This window comes from Anneissia japonica, unplaced genomic scaffold (genome assembly GCF_011630105.1).
Source record: "Anneissia japonica isolate Jap-2015-1 unplaced genomic scaffold, ASM1163010v1 scaffold287857_len828801_cov194, whole genome shotgun sequence".
Lineage (NCBI taxonomy): Eukaryota > Metazoa > Echinodermata > Crinoidea > Comatulida > Comatulidae > Anneissia > Anneissia japonica.
In genome coordinates this window covers 168,102-191,104 of record NW_022738478.1, presented here as the reverse complement: position 1 = coordinate 191,104, position 23,003 = coordinate 168,102, and the positions used below count along the sequence as shown (strand labels likewise).

Below are 23,003 nucleotides of genomic sequence, written 5' to 3'. Positions count from 1 at the left end.
GGGTCTGTGGTTATAGTATGTGTGTGTATTTTTGATGTGCAATAATGTTTTTTATTCTTTCTTGTAATGTGTATTTTATGGAGAAATCTGAAATAAAAAATTGAATTGAATTGAATGATTTGAGCACTAATAACAAACAATATGATTTTGATTTAAAGGATAAAGCCCAGCCCATCTGTAATGGCATTGGTTGGATACAGCCATTCAACTTAAGTCATGCATAACGATTAAAGATAATAGAAATATGCCTTCCCAGGTGTTGCACAATTTAGCCTCTCCTCAAATCATTTAAATTTACAAGCTTTGCATTGCACTGAGGTTGATTTTCTAATCATCATAACCTGTGCTTTGACATTTGTAGTCTTTGTTCAAATTGTTTAAGAGTTGTATAGTACTTACACAACAAATCAATACCTATTGTTGGTGTACATTACGTTTTTATGGCTAATCCATACAAATGTAGAAATCTTTACATTGTGGTAGTAAGTAGGCAAACTCCTTATTTTTTCAATATTTATTGGCATTCAAATGGTTTGAAAATTCTCAAGAAAAAGGTAGATTTGTAACAGATTTTTAGTTGTAAAAGTATTACTCTATTGTATCTGGGTAGCATGATAAGTTTTCATAACAAAAGTCTCATGCCTTAAAATTTATCAAATTTCGCATTTCTGCAAATGTGTTCATTTCTGCAGGATCTGCTAATAAGATGAAAAAAAAAAGTACAACAAAAAATAAATGTAGCTGAAACACATGGTTTTAGTTTTAGTTCGATACAGTATACAAAACAACATTTGTCTTCTTTACCGTTGATTTAAATTTTTCTAAAACACTTTTCTTAATAATTTACTGTGAAGGTGGGCTATGAAAATTATTAGAATCACTTAAAATTATTCTAGTTTTTGTCTCTATAATTGTTAATTTAAATAAGTTGGAATAGGGAATCCTTTGTAGAAGCTAGTTGTTAATTTTTTCTTAAGAGGAAATTGTGCCTACAGAGATGACGGCGATATGCAAAGTAGTCAATTTGGTTATTATTGATAGCTGTACGATGTCTTCTTAACAGCGCTTAATAGTGACATTTAATGCTATTAAAGTTAAGAATCCGAAATCAAATGCTGTTGCTGAGATGTTTAGCTCCATTTAATCAGTAGAAATTAGCCAGGAAGGAAGTTTGAACTGATCGGCTTGCCTTCAATGTACGCTGAATACAAAAGTAGTCTCAGACGCTAGGTCAGTTTCCTGTCTGCAATCCCCAGTGGTGAAACAACTACTGTACAAGTACATGAGGTCTGACCTTTAACCTTTCCGAGGTACATTCTTTTTATGAGGGTTTTTTTCAAGATGTGGATTGGCTATTAAAGAGTTTGATAGACAAAAACAATTGCTTTTAAATATCACTCAGTTAATTGAGATTTTGGAATATCATTGATGACAATTACGCTATGGGATTTCATGACTATGTAATTACATTAACAATATTTATTTTTTTAATCTTAAATGCTATTAAGGATGATTGATTATTTACTTTATATTCTCATAATTGTTAGAATTCATTAGTCTAAATAAATGAAGATTTAAAAGATAAAAAATTTCCTTTCTTATCTAAAGAGGTTTTGTTAAAATATTCGAAGAACATTGACAAATACTAGTCTGTAAAGTAGCTATGCTATAACATTGACGTTTTGGTAATTCACATTTTAACTGCCTTTGAAATTGGATTTTACTGGTAATTTATTCGCTGAATAAGATGAGCAGGTGGCCAGGCCAGTTAAGCATAAGATCAGTATTATTCAATTGTGAGTTATACATTTCAATTTAAATTATAGCCTTATTTATTTTTATAGTTTTTATTTTGAAATAAATATTTCAATGAAATAGAGAATTTCATAGAATATGAAGACCTGAAATGCAAGTTTCAATAGCGTACTGTCTTTTGGATTTAAAACGTTGGTCCTTTGTGACCCATGTGCATGTTAAAGAACGCAGTACAACACTCTTTGGAATTAAGTAGGGGATTGTCACCACCAGAAGGAGTACCCCAGTTGGAAATAAGCCTTCTTCAGACCTTTATGGGTTATCCTTGTTTTTTTACATCCAATCCATTAAACAGATTTGGATTCAAGAACTTTAACAAGGAAAAGGCAGTTGTATTTTAAATTTGTAATTACCGAAAAGATTGAAGATATATTTTAATGCCTTCACATTTAGTGAAATCAGAACTGATATTGATTGTACATTATGTTCTGCACTCAATTCTCTTTCATACATGGTACCTAGTTTACTGATTGTGGTTTGTTTTATTTGTAATTTGTTCTACAGTAGACATTTTACAATATGAAGCAATGCATTTGAGTTAGAAGAGCGTATTAAGAAGTAATATGCTATAGTACTGTAAAAGTTTTTTCATTAGCTGAACATTTCTAATGGATTAATGGAGGGTTAGGATATCTATATGAGCTTATCAGTTCAAAATACTTGATTATGTACTTGTGTGTTGGGATTATAAAAGCTGTCATTATGTTACTACCGAATGTAGGAAATGTTGGATTTTTTTTTTAACATCAGTACTAGATGTTTATTTCTTCTATGTCTTCTATACTATGTTCTACAGTATACGCCAATCTTGTCCATAATTGTTATAGATAGTTACTGTAGTACTAGTTCCTACTATAATAGTACAATAGCTAGACATTGATTTGCTTAGATCATTTTTGAAAATAATTGAAAGTAATCATTAATACTAGTAGTAATATTTATGTAAAGACTGGTTAGGTGATGAGCACCTAGAAAATATTGGTTGGGCATCTGGACACCTGTGGCAACACCCTTGATGGTAAATTGGGATGTTTACTGGGGGAGAATCTGTACTCTTTTCTGCCCACATCTTGTTCAGTCCACAATGATCATTGTATAAATCCCTATTTTGATGTTTTCTTGCCTTGTTTTATTTATATTTTACATTCCTTTTTGTAATTTTCTGTTTACTTTTGTGGAATGGATTTTCTTCTTTTCCATAGTTTATTTTGTCTTTGTAACTTAAATATCTGATGAAACGTTGACAGCTGTTTATAAGATTTCTGTTCCCAGCTGATGTTGGTATTCATTAGTTTGTGAAGGTGTGCTCGTGCAAATGAGCTTGCTATGTGTTTTCCTTATCTTACTATCTATGGTGTCCCTGAATAATTTATATGTCTACTAGTTCCTTACACCCACAGCCGATCAATAATCTGCCTGGCTTATTAAAGCAATGGTTTATAGTAAGTAACATTGTTTTTATGGTTAGTATACAAGTCTTCATAAAAAGGAGATTAGTATCGGTACATCCATTTAATTTATAAAAAAAAATCTATATTGGCTACAGTATTGAGAAAGTGAAAAATAGCAAGGTAAGTAATTAAAAGATGTTATTTAAAATTGCCATTAGAGTGGTATATCCTAGAAACAAACCAAAAGCAAAAAATCAAGAAATAGCTTCACTATTCCATTTTTGCCAGCACCCTGGAGCCCCAACGTGAAGGCTCATTGTATGTAACAGTCAAGATACAAGGTTCTTTTATTGTCACTCAAAATAAAATTCTTCTTCCCAATGCAAAAATTAGTATAGAAGTTAGACAAAATATAAACGAAGGACATAAATAAAACAGAATATACAAAATGATACAATTATTTACAAAGTTAGTTACTGTAGTTGATCTATTAAAATCATCATTGTTCATGCAACCATCCTACATGGCCACTTCAAATACCTACCTACAATATTTTTGCTATATTTATTGTCATTATCTCAAATGGTTGCATACAATAGGCCTAATAGTATAGTATAGTATAGTACGGATAGTTTGTGAAAATGTTGAGAAAATGGACTATGCACATAGACGTGCAATGTCAGGCCCCCTATCTATTGTCACATACTGGAACGTACGGTACTTGGTTATGATGGATGGTGGCGTCATGGTTTCTGTTTACATTAGCATAGCAAAGCAGCCATTGGTTTACATAAAGTTTGTTGCCATAGAACTTGTTCTTGCTTGTTAACATGGTGCAGCCACTAGTTGCTGTCTGTTTATTTAACCGTTTAATAATCCTTTGATATGACCTATTGTAAGATCTGCTGTGAGAGGTTACTTACATCAATTATAAAGAAGAGAGGAAGAGCTCTTGAAAATGTACTATTTCTGTTTATTTTCCAAGAAATCATGGTTGCATCTTCTCGGGTATTAATGTTCCATTAAATTCCCATTTCATTTTTAGTTTCAGATCTGTTTTTCTTGTCCGTTTTTTTCCTCCCTCAGTTGAATCAAAATTGGTTTGAGTATCATGCTCTATGTAACAAGATGTGTCAATTTGTCAATTTATGTTGATTTATTAATTTAGTATTTCTTTCATCTGATTTAACAATTCATATGATTTTTGAGAGTTTTTATATGCAGTTTGTAATTTTTTTGTAGTTTAAAAAAGATTGTTCGTACTGTAATTACGTCATCACCACAAGTTGTTTTAGTAAAATAGAGTTTGTAATTTTGAGATTTGTAAATGGGGAGACTCATAATTGGGAGGATTGTATTTGGGAGATGTTATTATGATAACATTGCTTCCAACGTGAGTGATCGGTTATTGAGCATAACTTTATTTAATATTATCATCATGATAATTATTTCATTTTTTGAATGCATCGAAGTAGAGTTCAATAGCGATGTGATAATTTTGTCATGGTATTCTGAAGCCTACTGTAACACTTACAGTAGCGTCCTTCAGAAAGATAATATGAAATGTTATCAGACCTAAAAATTACATTAACTTTGATATACTAGTAGTGATAATATTGGTTAGATTTTACAGTGTTTGTCAGTAGTGTCACAAATTCAACATATCTGTCACTCTACTGTATGCAGCTTAAAGATACGAGTATTTCTAACTGGCCTGGATGAGTGTTGTTTGCAAGCAGTGCGCTTGTTAACTCACTAGAGGCTGGTTTATGCTTCAGTAAGCACGACAGAGACAAGTGAAGGACTAGCAACCTGGTTGGCTCAGCCAGGAATGTCAGGTCATGTGATCAAATCGACAAATCAAATAGGGCTTTGCATAGAATTAACTGGCAAGAAAAGAGACTTGCAGTGTAGAATCAGTGAAGGGAACGTGTTACCAAGGAAAAATACAGTGTGCAATTTACTTCTTGCCTGAAAAATTTATTTTGTATGGTGCTGACTTGTGCAAATGGTATCTGTTTGTGGAGGTAACCTATGTATTATGCTGTCTATAGTGTAAATTGATTAACTACAACTGTTGTTAAATAAGGCAGTGTACAAGGTCGTATCATGTATAGGCTAGGTTAGACTGATCTATTCACTGCACTGTCAGCTCGTTCAGCCATGTTGAAATTTTGTGACTGCATAAAACAACAGGCTCTTTACTGTTATGTAGCCTGTTCATTTAGTAGCAGATTGTCATGGCCATTTGACATGGCCAGATCATACCTAATTGATATGAGATTGATAACACACTGGACTTTGTATGGTAATAATTTCTATACTATTTTTATCAGCTGTACTCTGTTTATCATTTTGCATAAATGTTGCATTGTAGGATGAGAATAGTCGTTGCAACACTTAAGCGACCAAACCACTGCATGAATTTGCTTTCACCGAGTGCATTTATTAAGGCTTTTTAGTGATACTTCTTAATATTCATGTTTATGTTATCTGTGATTGATCTTTGAATTTGACAGTTTCTAATCCATGTGTTTTTAAAATAAAATACAAGATTGATGCTGGTGACATTTTAATCACCACGATAATAATTTTAATAATCTATAATAATTAGAGACCTTAGTAGATGTAATGCATTATACAGGATTATTATGTTTTAAGGACAGCATTCTTTATTATAGGTCGTATTAGATATAATACTGTGTACATTATATAGGATTATTATGTTTTAACAGGCCCGTAGTGTGGGGGAGTTAAGGGGGTTACGACGAACCGCCCAAAAACTGGAGAAGGTCCGCACTTAAAAACAAAAAAATTGGTATTCGTAGATATATTCACAATGTTCTCAAGAGTATTGGAGATAAGGGTATATTTTTCACTGAAACGAACCTCCCATGAATTAAGTCACGCTACGGACCTGTTTAATAAGGACAATATTCTTCTATTCTTTGAAATGAAAGAATCCTACAATCTTAAAATTTATAATAAGGATAAGAATATGCGTATGTCTCTGAAGAATGACAAACGTGAGGCCATAATTGATTCTACGTTTAATTTTTTATGAATATGCAAATGTCTCTGAAGAATGACAAAGTGAGACCATAATTGATTCTACATTCATTCTTTATGAGGACATTGTCGAGAATGAAGATAGTCCATAAGGATATTAGCTTTGATAAAAGACATTAATAATTATAAAAGATTAATAATGATACAAATTGAGCATACAGGGTAAGGTATCTCCCATACAGTATGTACTATGGGCTGTCAGGGCATTGGCAAATTGAAAGCGCCCCACTTGCCTTTTGGTTTTCTGGCAGTCTGGGGTATTGTCAGCAAATGTAATATAACTAGAAATTGCAAATTGCAAGTGAAGAATTGCAAAGTACAAAGCATATAAATGTTCTTCGAACAAAATTATTTATGCGAGTCAAGTGAAAATAATGAATAATAAAACTATAACAAATAATATGAGACACGACCCATTGTCTATATTAGAACACTTCTCATTGGGTAACAAAGTCGTAATTTTTAATTTTTGTCAAAAAGTGTGTATAGTGGTGAATTATGGGTTTTCAGGTTTTTTTTAATAAAGTTTCAAAAATTTCTATATATGTGGAAAATGTAGTTGATTACCAAAGGTTACAATTTTTATTTTGAAGACTACATGGTCTAGGAAGTGTACATTTTTTTATGGGGCAAGTTTCCAAGGGCGGGTTTTCTAGGGGCTAGTCGACTGCCAAAGAGTGTTGCCAGTGTGTTATTTGATCACAAGTGCGAGACATCGCAAGTGTGAGCCAGTGAGCCATGATGTCATGACAATAGATACGAGACGTTACTTGAGTTGTGCAAGGTATCGGCTGAGATTTTTGGAGTACAATTCAAAAAAGAACTATAGGTCTAATAATGAATTATTGTGATGTTAAATAGACAATGTTAGCTATCAAGGAGCGACGTTGCTTTTCATTGGGACCTTCGTCCCTTCAAGGCTAGGCCTATACCATCCTACTAGCTAGTCTAGGCCTAGAGTAGGATAAGGCTAGCACGACATGCGGACGTTGGTACGTGTTGGTTAGTCTACAAACGTCGCCTAAAGTAATTGATTTTACCCGGCAGAATGAAAGAAGGAAACTCCGCTTTTCAGTCGTCTTAGGCCCTTGTTTTTGACAAACAATGACCTTTCAGAGGTCAAATTGCTGTCAAGAATATGAATTGGCTGCTTCGCAGCAATGAGGTAAAATTAGCTGAAATGTTTTTACATTCCCATTTCAAATAAAGATGCATAAAGTATACCTAGAGGTTCATAGACGATGAAATAACTATTAAAAAAATCGTAGTAATAAAGAAATTGTGGTGAGAAAATTTGTAACCGTATTTATTCGAATAAATGCCTCTGGGCGTTTATTTTTGAGTAGGGTATTTGAGGAAAGCGTTTATTTTTTTTGAGTAAAATTTATACATATACTCATACTCCCCTTAATTTCACTGTAAAATGTGTTATTGCATGATCATAAAGATTTATTGATCCTAACCTGGTTTAGAATATGTAATACTACTGGAGTAGAACATTAATAGAATGTGTTGAGAATGATGTTGCTTCCATAAGTTTTCTTTACAGTTATTTATGGGGGTGGGGGGAATGCATTTATTCGAGGAAGGCATTTATATTCCAAATTATGCTCTGGAGGGGGCATTCATTCAAATAAATATGGTATATTGTAGTATACGAATACTAATATAGATTTTTTTTTAATGGATTTTAAAATTGGCTTTAATTAGTAGTTTCTGTAGCACGGTTTGCCTTTAATTATCAAGTTAATGCAGTGGGACTAGACATGCTCAGCTTACTGGATATTGCAGATGGCCAGGGATAAATCCTTGCAGCTATATGCAATTGCAATTACTGTATTGTGTATATTATGGCTCTGTGGCAATTCCAGTTTCTTCTGCATAAAACACTCTCGAGCTGTAGCTTACTATAGGAAGGTACTAAAAATATATGCGAGAAGATTATTATGTTTTATTATGTGCAACTGGGGAATGTTTCAAGTAGGTGGCGTCCTTTGAAATTCCTTGTAGCAAATGGATAAGAAATTATGGCAGGGAGGGAGTATAAGACTTTTTTGTTTTGTGTGTTTTTTTTTTTTAATTTATACACAATAGATACATATCAAAGCCAATCAGGTAGAAAATGACTGAAAATACAAAATAAGTTATTACGGGAAGTTATGCTGCGTTCATTAGAACTTGTGATGATGTAGCCAAGTATTTCTGTGGGTTTATTGAACAGTGTTTCAATGTATTACTGAAGGGCTGTGTGACATCAATATTTGCATGGCAACAAAGGTTTATATTCTGAAGCACCAGGCTGGATTATTATCTTTAACAGCCTGCATACCATAGGATTCCATATCCATTGTAGAAAACAATAGTGTATTTATGATCATACACTTAATGCAAATAAATCATTAGGTACTATCCAAAAGTATAGAACAGCAAGAGATCTGACTCTTGGGGTTTCGTTGAAATGGAATCCTCAAAATGTACTTCCACAAACTAGAGAGCGTTCTTCAAAAGAACATAACTTCCACAAACTAGAGAGCGTTCTTCAAAAGAACATAAAAGGCGTTTTTATCAAACATGTGCTGTGACTATTAGAATATATTTTCTAGTTTTGAACTGTATTCAAATTCAAATAGGGCACCCCAACTTGTGGTAGTACTTGGTTTTTTGTTTCATTGCGTGCAGGCAAAATCTAGGCGGTCAAACTTCTCAATTCTGTACTTCTTGGTACTATACTAAATTAATTTCAGTGAAATTATAGCCAAAGTAGTGTGGATAAAATATATTGGAGATATTTTTAAATCTAATTCAACATTTATTCAGTGGTCAGGTGACAGTGGGAAGCCATTGAATTTTACTGTTTCTTTTGTAGTTTCTAACTGGGCCCCTACATGTGGTAGCATCTTAAACATTAATTATTACAATTTACTATAGACACATTCTGGAGGATAGGAGCCTATTTTTATTTATTACTTTATCTGATTTGAACAAAGTTATAACACAATCTATATAAAACAGTTGCTTAGTCAGATAGTAAAGCACCTTTGAACTATCATGAAGTGGGTGCTATACAAATGTAGTAAATGAATAAAAATAGTCTTTTTAATAAATATTATTGAAGAATATAATTATTCTGTTTTTGTAACAATTTACTAAGTACTACTCATTGTTTTTTATTTATTTGATATCAACTTATAACATTGAAAACCAGAACAACTGAATACAATGAAACAAAATTGAGAAAACAAGTCAACAATGTTGATATCTGGGATAACCCTCTAAATCCCAATAAAGGATGTATTTCCAGAGGAGTCCTAAAAATTGTGATAACTAATAATATTAGATTTGTATTCATGGATCTGTTGAATACTTGTGGGTCAGTAGTTCTAAGAATAGAACTCTGTGTATCTATTTATATCCCAAATACTTATAGAGTTCATCTGGCATCACCAGGTATTGCATTTTATTGAAGAATGTTATTTTTTCAGTTAATAAATACTAATCTGGTTATTCATTTTTTTTTTCAGAACACTGATGATGTAAGCTCTGAAAAGTTTCGCGCAATTACAGCTGCCTTTGTTTCAAAAGCATCAGGCAAGTATAATTCATAATTTCCAGTGTATAAATAATGGCCCAAAATTGGATTTTGTGTTTTTGATAGACAAATGTTATTCAAATATACGAATGAGAAGATAGACTATTAGCTTAATTGGCAAGATATTGTGTGGCTCTGCTATTGGATATTTCAGTGGATCTGGTACCTTTTATACTTCTGATGTGTGCATATTACTGTAATAGTCAGTGCTTCTGTATATAGCAGTCCCTGGAAAATTTCACTAAGAGTTGGCCCTTGATCTGGACACTCGCATAGTATTATATATCATTAACACTCTTATTCGATTGGTTTGTTTTGCTTTTACACATTTTGATGTTAATAATCATTCAAATTACAGCAAAAAAAATGAATACTATTGTATGAAGGGCAGTTTAAGATTACAATGTTTTTGTTATTTATATTGTAAAATAAAATATTAGTAGTTTTGTAATATAATGAATATAATTATAATGTGGGTTTTATTTATCCAATAGTAAATGTTTCACATACTAATTATAAAGCCAAGACAGTGTGAAAAAATGTCTTACAGATTGTAATCAGACTGCTACTAGTACTAGATGTACAGTATTAATATCAGCATCATACTACTGTAGATTATTAATGAGTGTTTCAATCCCATCCCCATCTTCCTCTTTGTCCTGTTTTATTCTACTATGAGAAACCGTCTGTATTTGTCTATGTCTGTATTTGATGATTATATTATACTATGTATATCATAAACAAGAAAGAATATGAAAAGTAAATAAACAAAGAATTTCTAATTTACTAGATTTTATATTTAATTAAATATTTTCTTTTGAGTAACAATCAATAGTAAGTGTTGATTGATTTATCTCGCATTCGAATTTATTTTCTACTGTATATGCTAGCTTCATAGACTTTGAATTAAAGTAATGATTTGTCTATTGTAGCAGAAAACTTAATTGATTCTAATAAAGTGTAGCAGTTTATCATTTGGACTAGAAATCTTTTATCATATGACTTTGGATAAATGTTGCTGCTATACTCCATTTTATTATATTTTGCTGTGAATTAATAGTGTCTTTTCATTTGGAAAATAAAGAATAAAATTGAGAATTAATTAGTCAAATTATTAAGCACAGTGTAGAATATATTGTAAAGGGAAAAAATGTTGAAGACAGAAAATCATGTTTTTTTTTTTTTATGTCATTCTTTACAGTCGAAGATTACGAGGACCTTGGAGATGAGGAGGTATGTAGTTTGTTTTTTTTACTCTTGATAGAGAATGGTATCCATACCAACATCTCTCATGTCGTGATTATTAAGATATAATTTTTTATGAAGATTTTGAACTTGACTGATTGACGGGACATAACACTAAAAAGAAGGATTACCAGATTAACATGCCTAGATAGTTAGAAAATACCAAAATAAATAAAATCATATTTAAGAAGTAAACCTGAAAAGAAATACAGTAGATCCCCTTTAAGCCTAAGGGGATACTGTGCATTGTTATGCATTTTGTTGTTGAAAGAGAAATAAATTATTAATGAATATAAAAAAAAAAAATACAAATACAAAGGATGTACTAGTTTAATGTGAGCTTCTACTAGTGATAAATTCATACACAAACCACCTAACATTTATTTCTCTTTCAGTTATGTACAGCTTTGAAAGAAATAGATACAAATATAATTTTGAAGAGAGTCGAATTCCCAAAAAGGCTGCCTTAAAAAGAAAATAATCAATATATCAATATATTGTAGAAATATGCTGTTAAAAAATTAAATTTACATAAAATGAAAACTGTTTATAAATATCTGGCTATAAATTATAAAGCAAAACCATAATTTGTTTCTCAGCTATCAGCCCATCTGCCTATGTATTTCTTCAGTCATATTTATAGATTCAAAGTAATTATTATCAGTCGTTGAAAATTGCTGGTATTCTGTGTAGAGGAAAAGGGATAATTCGAATTTTGCACTACAGTAGCAATTATTCCAATTTGAAGCGATGACTTTTATTGTGCTTACTAAGGCCCATTAAAAAAAGAAAATTATTACTTTGTCACCCTGTTTGGGCTGGAAAAGTGATAAGGGAGGCAGGCTTTTTATTTTTATTTTGCAATAAATATCTACTATTTACTTAAAAAAATAAAGAGAAAAAAAAAGATTTAAAATAATAAATTAAAACTACATGTTTTCTCCCCCTCCCCAATTTTTTTTTTCAATACCATATAAGACATGTGAGCGAGGGTGATAAACTTATAATTTTTTTGGGGGCCTAATGGTCAGACACTCAAGTTTTATTTGACAAAAACATGTGACATGCCTAAATATGGTCCTGATATCATCATATCATGCCCATATATAGGATCATGACTATTTATGGGCATACAGCATTGTTTTTTTCAAAGAAAATATATTAGTGTCAACAGAGCTTAAGCCTTAGATAACTAATAGAATATAAATCCATCTGGTTTTGTAGAAGTGATCAATTAATGTATCTTCATCGAATTGTATTTTTCGAAATTGCCTAGTAAGCCCTTAAGATATGAACATGTTTGAAGGTTAGAAAAAAGAATTGGAATTAAATTAATTTACTGATGTATGTCCCTGGATATTCCATTACTGATTATAATATAAATTAATGGTACAGGAATAAACAGATGTAAAAGCTTAATGATTTCAAATTAATTGGTTATAATTTTGTATTCTATTATGGAACATGTAATTATCTCTTTGTTTGGCATATTAAAAATGTATCAATCAAGGCAGACTCTAGGCATGTTTTAATTTTTAGTAAACACCAAATTAATATGGTGGCTCTAAAGAAAGAAGAGGGCTGCTTATACTTAGCATTATCATACTGTTCCAGGGTGTAAAAGGTCAAATAACAATTAAAAATAGGGGAAAATCAAAGGCATTGCAATATTACAAACCAGAACAATTTTGTATTTGAATGTAGAACTAACTTAGCATGACATAAAAAGATTAAAAGATAAAAATTCTTTGTAATTTTTTTATTTTTTAGGTATTCTTCAAAGTATTCAAGGATGCTCTATATTCAAATTCCAATGGTAAGAAGACATTTTCATGTGAATGAATCCATAATTATCAAATGATCATGAATGATAATATTGTCAAGATGTATGTCAAGTGTTTAGATAAGAAAACTTGCTGGTTGGTCCAAAAAATTTCTAGTAAACTGTAAGAATGTAACATGATGTTCAAAAGAGCGACTTGTTATGTACTATATTAAACATTATCGATACAATAAGTCTACAAATTCTACAGTGCCAGTCATTTATAGTCAATGATGCAAGCTGGTACTCAATTCAAGTTTTTTAAATAAACAAAAATAGATTTGTGTTTCATTTAATTCATTTCTTAAAAAAAAAAAAAAAAAGACAAGAACGGAGAAATGGTAACAAAAGAGAGGAAAACCTATTAACTATCGAGTGGTTTCCCCAGAACATAAAAATATCACAAATATCAACAATAAAGATAAAATATACATCATTTGTCAAATAAAATGCAACTTACAGATTGTTAATTAATGTAAAACTCAACAATTTGGCATGTAAAATAAGATCGACTTAGAAATTATTCGAGTTAGGCAAAGTGGACTAGGCAAGTTTAACTGTTTACCTAGTAGTATGATTATATCTATCAGATGTAAATGTAGCAGTATTAGTTCAAAATTATCAAAGTTATTATTTTGAAATGCTCTTACAGTACCTTCCAATCCCGCATCCTGGGTACAATTTGTCTGCTGTGTTAGCCTCGTAATAAGACTTATTTCCTGTAGAGCATCTTATGCACGTATATTTGTCTTATGAAGGATGCGACTTAGGAAATTGATTAAAAAAAATAATGTTTATTTACAGAATGCAGAGTGCTCCAGTTTGTTTTTTTTTTTTTAAGTTCTCTCTATGACATATCCTTGGCTTTATGTGCCTAAAACAATCTTTTACAAATAAAAAAAAAAAAAATAAGTTATGTTTATTTACAGAATACAGAGTGTTCCATTTAATAATAATAATAACGTCTTATACAGTATAGTGCATAATACAAAAAAGTTACATTAAGTTACATCCTTAGCCTTATGGGCCTAAACAATCTTTTGCAAATAAAAAAAAAATAAATGATGTTTATTTACAGAATGCAGAGTTTTACAAATTTAAAAAAAAAAGTGATGTTTATTTACAGAATACAGAGTGTTCCATTTAATAATAATAACAACGTCTTATACAGTAATACAAAAAAGTTACATAAAAAAAAAAAGAAACATAACCTTTTTTTTTAAGTTCGCTCTTTGACATCCTTGGCCTTATGGGCTTAAACAATCTTTTACAAATAAAAAAAAAATAAATGATGTTTATTTACAGAATGCAGAGTGTTCCAGTTTTTTGCATGCCAAAGCCATCCACAGAACTCAACAACCCTTGATAAACTCAGCTTTGAACACATCAACCAGAACTTAGGAGAAGACCAGTTCCAGTGTTTTGTTAATATTATCAAGGTAAATAATTGCTTTTCTTTCCTCTATGGTAAATTCAAACCAAATTATTGCAACTACTGTAGTTGCTATTTGTGTGGACCAAATTTATGAGTCAAATTATCTTCAGATGACATAACGTTTACCCTAACTATTTAGTATGTTCAGTGAAGTATGAACCGTTGCATTAGCCATTGTAATGCATGTACATGCATTAGCACAAACAGTATGCATTTGGATAGTTTCAGTAGCTATCCACTGTACCTTTTCAGTTTACACATATTAGAGTATATGTTCACGCCTATCACATACATAGTCCGAAAATAAACTAAAAAGCTCATACAGTACTTGGACACCGAAATGATTATTTCAACATTAAAACATTACAAATTTCCGTACATGCATGAATTTTGAACATGTTTTTGCAGAATACATTGCAGTGTTTATGTGTACATTATGTTTGGCTTATATATTTCAGTGTTCATATACATATACATGTACATTATGGTGTGTGGTTTACATGCATATTTTAGTGTTCATTCATGTTTATTACAGCATTTAGACAGAATGTTAACTGACACATGTGAATTTTAGCATTTTAACATAGTACATGTTCATTAAGTGTTTATTCATGCATTTTTTATTGCTTATTTATGTAAATTTTACTCTTTATTCATGTACATCTTAGTCTTTATTCATGTAAATGCTACAAATTTAGCTGTTTAAGTTTCAGAATATCGTTACCGTTTTTTTTTTATGTTCGTCTCTAGTGCCTGATATAAATTTCGTTTTGATTTTTAGTTTTGTAATTTTTTAGATTTATACAAAATTTGTTAATATAAATTATTAATACTGCCCATTTGGGGAATTTGCTACATTTACAAAATGAAAGTTAACTAAACTGATAAGTTGAAAATTGCTAACTGCAATGTTTATAGTTTTTTTTCTCTCTCTTTTTTCTTTTGTTTTAATGGTTATTGGATTGAACATCAAAACTAAACCATCTGTCTGTATAGAAGCAGGAAATAAAATGTACAAATTACTTTAGCTTAATTATGGATACTGAGACCATGCTTATCATATTTTGTGTTTAGTTTTTGCTACATTCTTGCATACGTGTGTAAACGTGCTTTATTCCATACAATGATACATGCTGTGAATTTTGGTTCCTTTGTGACCTTAAGGTCACAAAGGAACTAATGGGGAAATTAGAACGTGAAATGTGTGTGTGTGTGTGAGCAGCGGGTTTGTAAACGAATAGGCTCCTAAACGGTGCCTCAAGGTGGGTATAATGTTTTCCACATAGTAACTGGTGGACATGTAGTTGTGCAAGAATTGTTTGTTTTTTATGTTAGATGAGAAATGTAGGACGTACACGATAAAACATATACCCCCTACCACCATTTTTGAGTCGTTTTTAGGAGAAAAGTTTGATATGCGCATGCGTCGGAAAAACTTTGCCGACATTTTGTTTTTCATCGCGAGAGGGTAAGCGAGCTCCATAATGCATACCTTGTTGGTGTAGTTGACCAATTGTTTACGGGATCGTCGGTAGGGTTAGGTCTCTGTCGTGTTAATGTAGCAGGTGCACATGTTATTAAGAAGGAAAAAAAGTGATCTAAACAAACACGGTCTTTACATAATGGTATTGGATCGAACGTGTTTAATATTTTGGGGAAATTTTGTTTTCTATCGCGAGAGTATACAGTTTACACTAACGTCGAACGTCTAGGCCCTAGCGTAAACTTAGGTAGTTGTGGTAAATCGACTACTGCTTGTCGTCAAGTAGGTGTAACATGTGTTTTGGTAAAAATTAATGTGATCTGAACAACATTTTACATTATGGTATTGAATCAAATGTGCTTACCTACCTAAAGTCTTTTACACACGATGAACACGGCAATTTACGTTGCTGTTGGTGTGCAATACGTACAAAACATGACAACGACAGCAGCATTCAGTCAGTCTTGTTAAAATAAATGTTAGATTGGTCTACCACAAGACTACCATACAGATCAATAAACAATAATCCGCGACAAAATAAAAATCAAGAGTATTTGTAACGATTGAATATGTAGCGTAAATGCATTCTGTGAAAACCTGGTGTACAGTTAACTGTACTTCAAACACAGAAACATCGTTGAAATGAAATTCTTTTAGGCTTATATATAAAAAAACGAAAAGAAAGTGGTGCAGAAAAAACAAATTGTGAACAATTACTGACTTTAAACACAGAAAAACGTACGTGTCATCAGTATTATGAAGTTTTTGTTTAAGACTGCTGTGTAATTTTACTGGTTTACAACATAGTTATGTCATGTATACTTGAATATGTAAAATAAATGAACTCTCTGCAAACTCGAAAATAAACCATTGACCAAGGCACGTTTTATCTACCACCATACAGCGCATGCGTGACATGCAATATGCAGAGCAGTGGTTGTAGTACTAGTTATTGTGATAACTATTCTACTTATTACGCAAAATTTGTTAATGTCAAACCATGGAGGTATGTCAAACCAAGGAGGTTAAAGTGGGAGCTTTTTAGGACATGACAGCTTTGGATACCCGAAAATGTTAATCATACTTCAAAATTTGTTATCTCAAATTGACGTCCCGATTTCCGATGTCAAAAACACCAAAAAATAGGGACGTCAATATTTTTAGAATAAAAAAAAAAAAAATTAATTGCAAGAAGTATCCACTACTTGCCAGTGTGATGAAGGGAATATTAGTCCGTGGTTCCCCGGGTATAATCCCATCCCCATGAACGCGAAACTGTCCCGATTTTGGGGGGAGGGGTGGCATTATACCCCGGGATTCCCTAGGCCTAGTGTATGAACAGATGGAAATGACGATCGTTTTGGAAGGTGGTTTTCACCTACGATTCAATAGCCTATCAAAATAATATTCGTGATGTAACAAGTTATTTTTAGCAGCGATTCTCTGTGGAAACATGCTAGTCTTCACGCTGTGAATTAACGATCCGATCAGCCCGCTGGGCAGGTCTTTTCCGGGACGGACCGCGGTGTTGTCTATCTTTACTTTACTTTACTTTTTTATGGGCTTTGTGTTTTAGTTTATGGCGACCAATGTCAGTTTTAAGCAATATTAAGAGTTTCAAGTCGGCAGAATTCGCAGACAATTCCTTTATTTTTTGAGCATTTGTTAAATTTATCGACCTAGGCCGACTTACCCAATCCTCAGACCCTGGGACTTCACCCGGGGAAATTTGTGTACGCGAAGTTGGGCGTAAAGTCGGTGTGGGATTCTATCCGGGGAACTATAGTAATATTTTATAGCAGTAGTGACTGAGAGAGTTTTCTCTATTGTTGAAAAAACAAAACCAAGCTTCGAGCTAGCATGACGTTTTTAATGTGTTTTTTTTCTGACTGACTTCCCATCCGAATGTTGACATCGACAGCTCAATACTACTTAATGTTTAGAATCTGTTGTACATTATTTGATATTTTTCAGTCAATATTTAAGTATATAGCGTAATATTTGTGATGTTATCTGCAGTGGTTTGAATTAAGGCAAGTTTATCATTGGTTTGTTTTTAATGTACTCTTGAGATTCCAACGGGGAGGTTTTTTACTGTCCCATAACGTTGCCATTCTCAATGTTGACTTCTCAAAATTTTTCTATTTTCAATATCTACTTCTAAGGATTTCTGAACAAAACTGATAGCATCTTGTTGGTATATCTTACATTTTCTTAGTTTCTCAATTGCAATTTTTTTCCCTCAGAACCGGAGATTAAAGCGTAAGCCAGTTCCGAACGTTTTTACCGAGTCATTCCTTAATCAGCTCAAGAAAACCTTGCAAAACGCCAGAGAAAAACTGAAGACTTTCAACATATCAGTAAGAATCTTTATCTTTTTTATAATTGAATTGCATTTGTTATGTTTGGTATATTTTATTATATTTTATGATTTATTCGGAAGGATTTAATTTTAAATTGTAAAATTCAACTGTTCAGCCAGAGCTGATCAGTTGGGACCCTCAGTACATACAATTAAATTCAAAAGAATAAAGGATGAAAATTAAATTAGATCTTAACAAATTCATTCATTTTGTTTCAGCGTGTAGTATCATTAGTTCTGTTTGTTAGTTTAGTTCAATTTGCTGCATTGTGTAGGTCTTCATATTCATTGCTAAAAGATAATTCATGCTGTTTTGTATTCAAGTGAGCAATTGCTTGCTTATTCTACTTATGGTAATGTAGCTTGTTCAAACTTGCCTTCTGTGAATGCTAATGTTGATTTAACAATTAAAGGGATTTTAGAGTTAAATTTCTATTTAAAAATAAGTATTATGAGCTGGTAGTGATGTAGGGTGGGGTCACTCCTGCTTGAAATTTTTCACCCAATCTAAAGCTAATTTCATGGCCCCTCACCCACCTTTATTAACCTCCTTGCCCATCCCTAAAATCTACCCTTCTTAAAACGTCTACCACCACCCTTAGTTTTCTACAGCTATGATTTTGTGTTTTGACATTTATCAAATCTGCTTGTCAGTGTCACTATTTGAATTGAACAATTGAATTGAGTTCTGTGGCAGTGCACTCCCAAATGTAGCAGGATCTATTTCCATTATCAAGTGCTTGAATTCTGTGATTATGAGTGAGTGCCATCATTTGTTTTATCAAGACTCTTCACTGTTATACTAATATGTCGTATATTTCAGACCGGAAGTAATATAAACATATCAGGTGACGTGAATGAACCAATCGTTAAACAGAAGTTGACTATTGAAAAAATAAACACTGACAGGAATCAAGTGATAAAGGTTTGATGCTTAACCAATTGTTAAATTATCTGAATAGCTGACTTGGAAATAATGCTTATAAGACCCTGTCATTGATGGCATGTGTGTTATATACCAAGCCATGGATGGCTGCTACTATAAAAAGAACAAAACTGAAGACTTCAAATTAACCCCAAGCAGTTTTGCTTCCATGCGCCATAGTTTTTTTTTTTTTTTAAAGATACCGTCATTTAAAAACAAATCTATGCTGGTTTTCCAAAGGTATCATTTCCATGGAATGATACCTTTCGCAAACATTTTTTTTTTTTGGCTGTCATAAAAAAATTGTTGATGTTTTGAACTAGAACTGATAACAAAGTAAAGTGAATAACTGAATAAATGTTAATAGACCTAAAGGCATTCATAATCATTATTAATTTTAAGAACTAACCAATAAGCATACATTTATCAAAAGCATTATCTTTGAGTGGACTTTAGTAAAGGGTTTTAATAACATGATCAGATAAGATTTATGTAATGTCTACGATACACTTGATGATACATGCAGGTAACCATGTTTGCATTACTTGCACTGCTGTCTATTTAGGTCAGTTAGTAGTCTAATTGTCTAGGCCTTGTTCAACTTAGTTACCTTCGCCAATCTGTCATTCTCTTGGGTAAAGCATCAAATCCTCCTGTTAAAAAAAAATCGAATCACTATGCTGCAGGTGATTGTATGCTGCTTAAGTAGTCTGTAGATAAATTAATGTATCATGATGTTGAGCGGAGGTTGAGTTTTAGGTAGTTTTTCTTCCTTTATCTCCTCAGTATTGTTAATTAATTTTTTGCAATATTTTTTCAGGCTGTACTGGAACCCATAGCCAAAGGTAAGGACATTTGTAACTTGTTATGATGAACCTTTTCACCATTTTGCTAGGCACCACTTTAGTATATTAGCTCTAATCTTAATAACCAATCATCATATACTTACATTACTTAGTAGTTTTGATTCTTAATTTTGTGTGTGGCACTTTTTCGATATATGTATTGGCTTTTGGGTTTCTTTGCGGTTCACTTGGGTTTTTTTCTCCACCTGACAGAAGTAGTAGAAAGCAAAGTGCAGGTCGTTAGTCCTTGGCCCCACCAACCAGCCCTTGTACATTCTCGACAAGTGCCTGCATATTTAACATTCAACCAACTCAATCCAAGCCATACAAAAACCCAAGGTAAAAAGAGAATTTCAAAACAAACGATATAATTTTGTTAGCATAATTTTCTATGCATCCCATTTTTTTAATTGAATTGCATTGCAGTGATAATAATATAAACAGGAGTTTGCATGATAAACAATTTATGTAAATTTATTACTTTTAATATCTCTCTTAAAGTACAATTTCAATTTTGCACAAAAATGAGATATATTATTCATATTTTGTTTTGAAATGTAAATTGTATTTGTTTTTCATATTAGTAGCATACAATTAAAATTCTGAAAGTGACTATGTACCTACCATAAATGGGATATATACATTACTGTAATTACCCCTGCAAGTAGCATTGAAAATAGATGCATTAAGATCATCCCAAGCATTATAGCTAACTCGACAGGCTAGATAAATTAGCTAATGCATATCACGTTCAACTGCACAGAATCATTGATGTTAAATATTTTTACTAACAACACAGAACCATGCCTACTAATGCAGTTGCTAACTAGTCTCTACTTGTCTGGTGCCATCTTTGTGTTCTTGTCTTTTAGTTTGTTCACTGTACCATGCCAACATAGGTAGATGCCCACTTTGTGTTAGAGTTCCTACCTAACACAATGATTGTGAGCTTTTGTCATGATTTGAGTCAACAAACCCAGACTACTATTTGATACTAATTGAAATAAATTCTCTAAATTGTGAATGAAATAGAATTCCATTTTCGGTTAAACTCTGGTTCCAAGTCTTAAGCCCTGTCCAGACTATCAAATTTTATTTGTGACATGCCTAAATATGGTCATGATGACATGACATCATGACTATATATGGGCATATAGTTTTTTGTCAAAGAAAATTTGTTAGTGTTAACAGAGCTTCAAGCCAAGCCTCAGGCATATGCACAATATGCAAAACCAAATCTCAGGCATAAGTCAAACTTCATTATTGTCATTTATCATAAGACGAATTCTGCACCTGATTGCTTGTTTTTTGTTGACATTTTAAGACTAAAAATTCTAGAGTTCATTTTTATAGAATTTCAGCTAAAAATAAAAAGTCTATTTTTTATCTTATATTCACTATCAACTTCCTATAATTTGAGAATCTTTCACTGTACACATTGTTATCAATTGTTATCATTGAAATCAATGGTTATATACAGTGTTATTGAAGTACATAGTATTGAAAATGACTTGCTAATAATATATAATGATTTTAAAAAAGAGTAAAATTGTGTGCAGATTTTGGTAATCAGACATCATCTATTTTATTTAATTTGGTAGTGTAAAGGTAATCATGTATAAAATCAACAGTCTTGCAGTAGTAAGTTATCACACAGTGATTTATATCCATATTGTTATTGTAGTAGTTATTGTCTTGGTATCTTTCAGCACAAGTGAATCAGAATAGTATATCAAACAGCGCCACAGACAAGCCAAGTGAAAACACAAAAATTGAATGGCCAAAAATGGCGACAGTTGATCCCGACACTAAACCAGAGCAGGCTGCCACAAAGGCCGCTAATGGGATCATAGTGGATGGACAGGACAAAGATGCTTGGCCGGCAATTGGAGAAGCAACGGATAGCCAAGTAGCCGGAGACAAACTTGCCAACAGTACAAATATTCAGAGTGGAAACATGGGAACCGGGAATAATTTGGATGTGATCGCGAGTGGAGGGAATGGGAATGGGAATAGTGGCAGTGGTCTGCCAAACTGTACAAGTCAACAGCAGCTCCAGCCACAGCAGTCGAGTGCAAACGCAACAAATTGCATGTGGAGTCAGGGAGGGGGGAGTAGCATGGTAGGTGGTGGAGCCAACTGGAGTACCACTGCTTCAGCAAGTGGTGTCACACAAACAACACAGTTTCATCAGGGCCCTTTCCAATCTGGTGCTCCTCAAAGTATGAACAATGCCAACAATTGCAACTTAACTCCTAATTCTGGATGGGGGAACCCCAACTTTGGGGATGGTAATGGTAACGGAGGCAATGGTGAATGGCCTAAAACTGGCCTGAACAATAATCAAAATAATGGGCCGAACAATGAGAATGGAAATGGAGTCGCGAGACAGAATAATGGACAGCCAGTTAGCATGAATCAGCAGATGCCTCCGAGCTCTGCTGGAGGGGCATCCATAAACTCTGGCTTTAACTCTGGTGCTAATATTCCTGGCATGAATGCCAACAATCAGCAGTGGAATATGCCTCCTGGATTTAACTCTGGAAACCAAGCAGGATGGAATAATAATAGCTGCAAACCTGATGGAGGCAATGGTAGAAGTGACAATGGTAATGGTGGAGATGGTGTTGGTAATGCCGGTGGTGGTAATGCCTGGCAAAACTCTGGTAAGTTGTGTCCATAATGTCATCTTGTGGTTTATCCTATGTAAATGACCATGTAAGGCTTGCCATCCAAAAACCACAAAATGAAAATTACCAAACTATATTCTTAATCTACACATGATAAGCTTTAACATGATGGGTCATTTATTACAATTGACTTGCTATTGCCAAAGTTATGAGTAAAAATATTATAGCTTCTCTGTACTAAAGTATACAATACTAACTATTATTACTATTATTAATTAATTATTATTATTATTATTATTATTATTATTATTAGCCACAGTATGCTGGTTTTGGAATGACAAGCCTCATATAGTTTTATTACAGATGTATATTTCTCTGAAAAATGCAAAATA

The 23,003-nt window shown here is 32.5% G+C and overlaps 1 protein-coding gene across 4 annotated transcripts in view; it reads left to right on the top strand.

Annotated features, from left to right (window-relative positions):
• Positions 1–23,003, top strand: part of LOC117117560 (trinucleotide repeat-containing gene 6C protein-like) — a 53,522-nt gene that overhangs the window by 19,920 nt on the left and 10,599 nt on the right. For 2 of the 4 annotated variants that reach the window (XM_033261897.1, XM_033261895.1), the window contains exons 3-11: positions 9,797–9,863; positions 11,066–11,097; positions 12,880–12,925; positions 14,237–14,370; positions 18,096–18,209; positions 19,035–19,136; positions 19,957–19,981; positions 20,195–20,320; positions 21,691–22,647. In XM_033261897.1, coding sequence (XP_033117788.1) covers positions 9,797–9,863; positions 11,066–11,097; positions 12,880–12,925; positions 14,237–14,370; positions 18,096–18,209; positions 19,035–19,136; positions 19,957–19,981; positions 20,195–20,320; positions 21,691–22,647 — 1,603 coding nt within the window. Of the gene's footprint in view, positions 1–5,094; positions 5,234–9,796; positions 9,864–11,065; positions 11,098–12,879; positions 12,926–14,236; positions 14,371–18,095; positions 18,210–19,034; positions 19,137–19,956; positions 19,982–20,194; positions 20,321–21,690; positions 22,648–23,003 lie in introns of those variants that run through there. The other 2 variants (XM_033261899.1, XM_033261898.1) reach the window with 2 other exon arrangements.